Raw genomic sequence first — 7,207 nt, 5'->3', positions numbered from 1 at the left:
TTTGTGTGGTTTTTTTTTTTTTTTCTTGTTTTGGAGAAGACCAGCTCTTCCCACAAACCAACCCTCCCATTGTACATAAACCATTTCCCATTCAAATAAAATAAACATAAGAAAAATTAATGTAGTCAATACGGAATGTGAGGAAATTAAATCTGTGATTCAAACCTTTCGTTTGACAACAGAACAAAAACTGAGTCCTTCATGGCAGTTTAAGGGGGGTAAAGAAAGGTTTAAAAACAAAAGAAAGATGAAGACGAGTTTGTTGCTGTTCTCCTCTCCCTGTTGAAGGCAGAGCGAGAGGGTAATGGTGTGGTGAAGGACTGTGGGGGATGGATGGATGGAAGCTCCACCCTGTAAGTGGAGATAAGGAGCTGGGGTCTTTACATGCCATAGCCGAAGCCTGGCTGAGCTGCTGGTTGACCGTATCCTGCGGGCGCCTGGTAGCCGTAGCCATACGCTTGCTGAGGGGCCACAGGGACGCTTGGGCCTGCTGTCAGCATCAGCTGGGGTGTTCCTGCGAGCCGACACACAGAGGAAACATGTCACACATGCACATTTGTTTTTGTTTCCTCGTTCAGATTTAAAAGCTTAGACTGGAAGCTGGTTTTATTTTTATGTCATCAGAAGTATAACAACAAGTTAAAGCCAGGTTTTCAGGACCTTTCATGACTTAAAGAATTCACAGTGATTAAACCGAGTGACTACAGAAGACCCTGGAACCACAAAGTGAAAGACGAGAAAGCAAAGCGTTCTCCTGGATACTGATCACGATAAGTGGATGTTGAGGTTACCGTAGACGATGGGTTGCGTCTCTGTTGCCTGCTCCTCCTCTTTCCTTACAGACTCTGAGGTTTCAAGTTTATCTACCTGCAAACAGAATACATGAATACATTTAGCAAAACGCTGAAACCCTTAAAAATGAAACTTACACAGTTCAAGGTCAGGAAAAAAAAAAGTAGGGGTCAACACACGATCTCTTAACAATAATGGACTCTTGCAGCAGATGGTGCGAGCCCTCAGAGCCCCGAGCTCAACGATACGTGTCAATGTGGGATCACATGAACCCACAGAGGCAACTGAGAACTTCCAACTGCAATAAAAACGTTAATAAAGTGCCATATTTTGCATGATTTTAAAAATACAACCATTTATGACATCCTCAGTTACGTTTAGTAGCAAAAGCAGTTGCCCTTTATTTCTTAATAGTCAACTAATGAAACGTGAATATCAGTAACGGCTTCTGCAGTCGAAAACAGCAGTCGTTGTTTTAACATCTTTTTTGGGCATAAATGCTGAGACTGGGGTTGCTATGATGGTCCAGTGTTTCCCTGCTTCTGCCTCACAGAGGCAGGAAATAAGTCAGTTCCTGTCAACCAGCAATATACATGAATACAAGTGAGAGCAGGAGGAACCTTTCTGAGCAGTGAGTCAGATAACTGCTAGCAGCAATATGCAGAATGGACTTCTACGGTCCAAAGGGGAAAGCAGCAGCAGCTGGATGCATGTTGTTTCTAAAACACAGCAATAAAGGCTTCCTCAGCAGTTTACTTCCACACCCCGTGTGCACATTCAGTTTGTCCATGCAGTGTAACAAACAGCAGCCCTTTAATTAAAAGCAGTGAGACAAAGCTGCTGAGTGTCTCATGCTGTATGTGTCACACTGCTGCAGCAGTAAGACTCAGCTTATTTAGAGGCGGAGCCAGGTTACTTCAGGTGCTTCCTATCGTTCAAAGCCTTGTGCATGAAGCTGGGCAAACCAACAGCCTGCAGGTTTGTATGAGCAAGACTTTTATTTGGTTAACACACATGCATCAAGTCCCAAGCATCAGAATGCAACACAACTTCACAGGAATGCTTCAAATCACTGCGTCGACGCCACTGAACAACATACTGAATAATAAGACTTACTTACATGCTACGGCTATACCAAGTTTTGTATTACAGCCTATATGGATAGTTGCCCAACAATTACAAAACCAGTTTGACCGACTGATCAGTTTTTGAGTGCGCAAAGAGCATTAGAGCTAAAACCATGCACACTCCAGGCTGCAATCTCCTAAACTGAATGCTGATCAAACACAGAGCTTTAAACTGTCACCTGTTCCTTAACTGCATCAACCTGAAAGAGAAGAGGAGCAGCACAGAAGATGAACATTTAAAAAAAACAAACTGACAGAGGCGGCTGGAGATGCAAAGTAATCAGACAAAATTGTGCAAGTTTTATTTCACTGAGGATTCCTCGTGTGCCAACGTGTCCTCAGATCTTTTGAGTGACCATCTAACAGGAAACCCGAGAAGAGCCGACTCACCTTGCTGAGGTACTCCCTCATGACCTGAATGAAGTACGGCATAGAAAAGTCCATGATGTTGTGCCTCCAGGAGGTCTCCAGCACCACATCAGGTCGTAGCAGATCGTAGCAAGTGAACAGGCAGGCGGCAAAACACTCCTTCTTGTTCTCCTGCAGGAACCAGGACAGCAGCTCCTCTGCCAGCTCTGTGTCTTTGGATTCTGAAGCATACTGCATGGCATCCTGCAGAGCGAGAGGCAGCACACACAGGGTCAGGAAGAGTGCAACACACCTGCTTACCTTAACCTGAGCACTCAAACGGAAGGGGCACCTTATAAAGCTTGTCCTTCTTGCAGAGCTCTACGCTCTGTTTCCAGCGGTTGTTGCCCTTAAACAGGTAGGCAGCAATTCTCCTGAACTCAATCAGCTTGTGCTTCTCCAAGCGCTGGGCCAGTGAGATGTTGTCAAAGTTATCGTAGGCATCTATTGATGTTCTCAGTGCCTAGCAGGAGTACGCAGAAAATGAAAGCGTGAGGTGGGTATTTTTGAAATAACAGAAGATTGAACTAAATCCACAGTTACTCACCTGATAGTCCTCCTCTGTGATGAAGAGGTTGTTAAGTGCTTCGTTGACCGATTTGTTGTTGTGGTTCTGTACTGACCGTAGGTACGGTTTGACCAGAGGCAGCTGTTTCACCTGTTAACACACAAGTGCGCTCAGTGCTCAGCCCAGTTTGAACCACAGAGGAAACCAGCCTGATGCATCTGAATCATTATGACATGGAACAACATGTACCTTGGTGAAGAAGTTGACGGCGCGTGAGTGGTCCAGTCTGGGGGAAAGCACTATAAGCAAATCGTTCAGTAACAATGGTTTGAACTCCAGATAGAACTGGATGGCTTTGTAATACAGCTCCACGTTGGCCACCTACAGCACACACAGAAGCAAAGAAATGATTTCATGCTTCTAAACAAATCTGTTTAATAAAAACAAAACACTGCATTAGGAGATAAATGTATTGGCTTCTGTTTTTTTGCAGACTGCTGGAAAATTGTAATTAGCTTGACTCGTACCAGACCAGCCAAGATTTTACTGCTACATTAATGTGACACAAACGGTCAACGTTGTGCATCCTTGTTGGGAAGAAAAAAAAAACAAGTCGTGATTGTGATATCCAATTAAACTGTACCTTGGTGATGATGTCTTTGAACTGGCCCTCCTTCCAGGCATCTGTCGGGTGGTTCATCATGGTGATGATGGCGTTGTCGTACTCCTCGTATTTGTCATACAGGAAGACAAGTTCGGCCCACAGGTGAGCCTGCTCTGCTGCTCTCAGGACCTTTGGGATGTTAACTCTTGACCAGAAGAGCTCCAGATGCTCCCTCATCTTCTGGGGCTTGAACTTGGAATAGAGAATGGCCAGCTCTGTGAACATCCCCATGTGAGCACGCTCCAGGCCCAGGGCGGCCTCCAGCATGGTAATCAACTCCTCAAAGTAACCACGGTCCTGAGAGAGAACAACAGCGATGGGAGGTCGTCAAATGTTTGCTCATTTTTGGGCTAAGCTACGAGAGCTGCACACCTCAAAATCATTATGCCAGATTTCAAACTTCTGAATTTATTTTAAGGACAATAATGCTTCTCATCGATCTCTTACTTGGTAGTAGTTAATCAGCTCCTCCAGCTCATCGGCGTGCACTACGATATGGAGACCACACATCTGCGCCAGTCTGAACTCCTGTCCATCCACACAGGCGAAGCACACCTCTTTCCAGGTGCGGGTGCTGTTGGCCTTACGGGCGCCGTCCACAGCAGCCTGGTACTCTCCGAGGTGCACCAGGGTTGAAGCCAGACGACCAAAGTTGGAAACGTTGTTGTACAACAGTTTAGCGGCCTCATACATTTTCTCATCATAGCAGCGGTCACCAACCTAAAGCAAATAAAAAGTACAATAAACATTATTTCATCGATGACCCGTCGGCTCGTCAGAGCGTGAGTGACTCTGCGTGAGAGTGAGCTCAACCTGTTGGATGTGAGCATTATTGGGCCCATTGATGAACTCCTCAAGTTCAGCAAGGCGGTTGGTTTTGGCCAAAGCAAAGATCAGCTCGGTCTCTACGTAGGATTCGCGGGCCTTCTTACGAGCCATCTGCAGGAATTTGACCAAGTCCTCCCAGTTACCTGCAACATATTTACATTAATGAGGCTGTTGCTCTGTTTTCACAGTAATCCTTTCATATCTGCTGCACAAGCAAAGCTACTGCACAGGCTGCCATCTAAGACCCGATAACACAGTCGATGTAATTGATTGATTGATTAATTAATTGCTTTCAATTAAAGTGGCACGAGCACACAACTAACAGCCTTCACTAAAACCTGTTCTAATTTAGTGAGACCATTCTGCGTACCACTCGTATCAGCAGCCTGTACCACCTCCATGTATGCAGAGGGGTCGTCAGCCTTGATGTAGGAATCAATGGCTTCCTTAACAAGGCCCTTCTGCAGCTGAGCCTTGGCCAGCTGGCTCCACACAGCGGGCTCATTGCAGCGCTCTGCAAACTCATAGGCTCGGTCCAAGTTGCCAATATGCTCGATCAGCACCTGTGGGGCAGGAGGCAGACAGGAAGTATTATCAAACCTTCTTCAGGTAATACGATTATTTGTCCAAGTGTCGAGAAAATAAGAAGAGACCTGCACAGCAGAGGTGTTGACATCAAACTTTTTAAAGATGGCAAAGGCCTCCTCAAAGAGCTCATTACTGATGGCAATGTTTGCGATGTCAGGGGCATCATAGTTATCTAGCCTGCTGATATATTCCATCACTCGAGTACGGTCAGCCTTGATGGCCGTCAAGATCAACAGGTTCTGCAGATTTCTGTGGGAGAAAGAAAAAGATCAGGATTTCTGTGCAGTTTTAAAATAATCGGGATGAACAGTACAGCACTACAGCACCTGTGTTCACTGAAGACTGAGTTATCCAACACAATCTTCTCCAGCAGCTCAATGAGCTCGTTGGGCAAGTCAGCAGTCATGAAAGCCTTGACTGTGACCGAAACCTCCTCTGGGTCCTGGGTTTCTGACAGTGCTGTCTGCACCACCTGACAGCACAAAGTAAGTAAGTTTAGAGAAGCAGTGCTGGCGGGCAGGGAGATTAAAAACCCACAGAACTTGTGTGCGTACCTGATCAATAAGTGGTCGCCTGTAGGGATTGGTCTCCAGCAGTACGCTGGCCCACAGGTCAGGGTCTCTGCGTCGTACAAGGTAGCGAGACAAGCTTTTGAAGAGGGAGTTCTCATTGCAGACCTGATGGAAGAAAGAAAGAATTACAGTGCTTTGTGCTACAGTTAAGTTCACAACAACAGAACTGGATTGGCTGAAACTTGGACTGGTGGCGTCAAATCATCTTGCTCACATTGATCAGCTCCTGGTCACACTGTCCTCTCTCATAAGCTACACATGCCAAATGGGGGTCTCTCTTCTCACAGTACTTTCCCACCACACGGCTGTCATAGTAAGGGTTTTCCCTCAGGAAGCGTTCAGGGTTGTTGTTGCTGTCAATGTAGATCTTGGCCAGAGCATTGTGGGTTGCTGGCTCTTCACAGCCTTCATGGATACGAGACTCGAGCCAGGGCAGGAGCAGCTTCAGCCTGCAAGGACAGCGGACGTCAGAACTATCCCTGGCTACGTATACAGCTTTGACGCTTGGGTCAAATCTAGTTTCAGTAAGCTGTAAACGATGAGTAATACAATTATACAAATATAAATCATATATATGTATATATAAATTTTTATTTCAAATGATTAAAAAAAGTTATTTGACAAAAGCCAGCTCCAAAAGAAGCCGTAAACATCTGCATCACAGTTTCCCTCCTGATATTCACTCATTAACGTCCATACAGCTCCCTGAATTACACTGAAGAATAAGTGTCAGGTAAAAATTAATTATGTTTTAGAAAATAACATAAGTTGAATGTGTGCAGCACCTGTTCCTCTTTTCCACCTCAGCGACCAGTTCATCCGTGGAAAACTGTCCTCTGACAACCAGGATCAGACTCTTGATGACATCCTCAGAGCAGTCCACATCTAAGAGGCCACCAACCACCACAGGCAGACGGCTCGGATTTACCTAAGCAAAGATTTCACAATAAATCTCTCCTTGATCTGTGAATGAACCGTGCTCTGAAAACTAAATGTCTCTGTGTTGACTCTTACCTTCTGAACATAGATCTCAATGTATTTCTGCAGGTTGTTGCGGTACAGGTAGAGGACCAGGTCGTGGACAAAGTCGAAACGGTCACAGACGATGATGAGTGGGAGCTGGTCAGTTAGTTTGGCTTCCTGTGCATCACAGAGTAATGGGGAAGAGAGTGTAGTCAGTGAATCTGTACACAGTCAAATGTTTAGATTGGTTTGGTTTCTGCCCTCTATAATTATAATCACCAAAAAATGTCTGTTATTTAAAAGTATCAGGACTTAATCAGTTAAAAAAACCACATAGAAACAAAATCAAGCGTCTTGGCTTTGTTAGCTAGGGAGGCTAAAGGGATGGTCAAACTATTGAAAACAACGTGTGTGTTTCGCACTAAAGAACAATAAACTTCCTTCATACTAATAAGCAGAGATGCCAGTTCTCACTAAGCAGTACTGAAACACTGCTGCCATCCACAGGATTTAAAAAACAAAACTGGGATTGTGCATCTTGACACGACTATCCAACAACATGCTGCACTAGAAAAAAAGCTCCTTACAAGATTACACACAACACAAACCGACACTTTCTGTGTTTAAATGTGAAGTAAAGGAGCCTAACACGGTCACCGTTACCTGCACACGCGAGAGCCAATGAATGACTACGACTACGTAAAGTTAATAGATCAGTGGCTACACATAGATACACCCCAGCAGGTGTATGGACTGT

General features: G+C 45.1%; 1 protein-coding gene across 2 annotated transcripts in view; it reads right to left on the bottom strand.

Moving 5' to 3' along the window:
* The window catches only part of cltca (clathrin, heavy chain a (Hc)), a 33,813-nt gene continuing 26,606 nt past the window's right edge, over positions 1-7,207 (bottom strand). For both annotated transcript variants that reach the window (XM_026181101.1, XM_026181103.1), the window contains 16 exons: positions 6,502-6,627; positions 6,273-6,415; positions 5,702-5,936; positions 5,470-5,592; positions 5,242-5,387; positions 4,981-5,164; positions 4,698-4,890; positions 4,313-4,470; positions 3,947-4,219; positions 3,479-3,796; positions 3,085-3,216; positions 2,875-2,985; positions 2,620-2,790; positions 2,310-2,531; positions 792-867; positions 1-514 (listed from right to left, as the gene is read on the bottom strand). In XM_026181101.1, the coding sequence (XP_026036886.1) occupies positions 381-514; positions 792-867; positions 2,310-2,531; positions 2,620-2,790; positions 2,875-2,985; positions 3,085-3,216; positions 3,479-3,796; positions 3,947-4,219; positions 4,313-4,470; positions 4,698-4,890; positions 4,981-5,164; positions 5,242-5,387; positions 5,470-5,592; positions 5,702-5,936; positions 6,273-6,415; positions 6,502-6,627 (2,745 nt within the window). In that variant the 3' untranslated portion in view covers positions 1-380. The remainder of the gene's footprint in view (positions 515-791; positions 868-2,309; positions 2,532-2,619; positions 2,791-2,874; positions 2,986-3,084; positions 3,217-3,478; positions 3,797-3,946; positions 4,220-4,312; positions 4,471-4,697; positions 4,891-4,980; positions 5,165-5,241; positions 5,388-5,469; positions 5,593-5,701; positions 5,937-6,272; positions 6,416-6,501; positions 6,628-7,207) is intronic.

This window comes from Astatotilapia calliptera, chromosome 10, assembly GCF_900246225.1.
Source record: "Astatotilapia calliptera chromosome 10, fAstCal1.2, whole genome shotgun sequence".
Lineage (NCBI taxonomy): Eukaryota > Metazoa > Chordata > Actinopteri > Cichliformes > Cichlidae > Astatotilapia > Astatotilapia calliptera.
The sequence above is the reverse complement of the archived record's forward strand: the minus strand, read 5'-3'. Positions and strand labels throughout refer to the sequence as shown.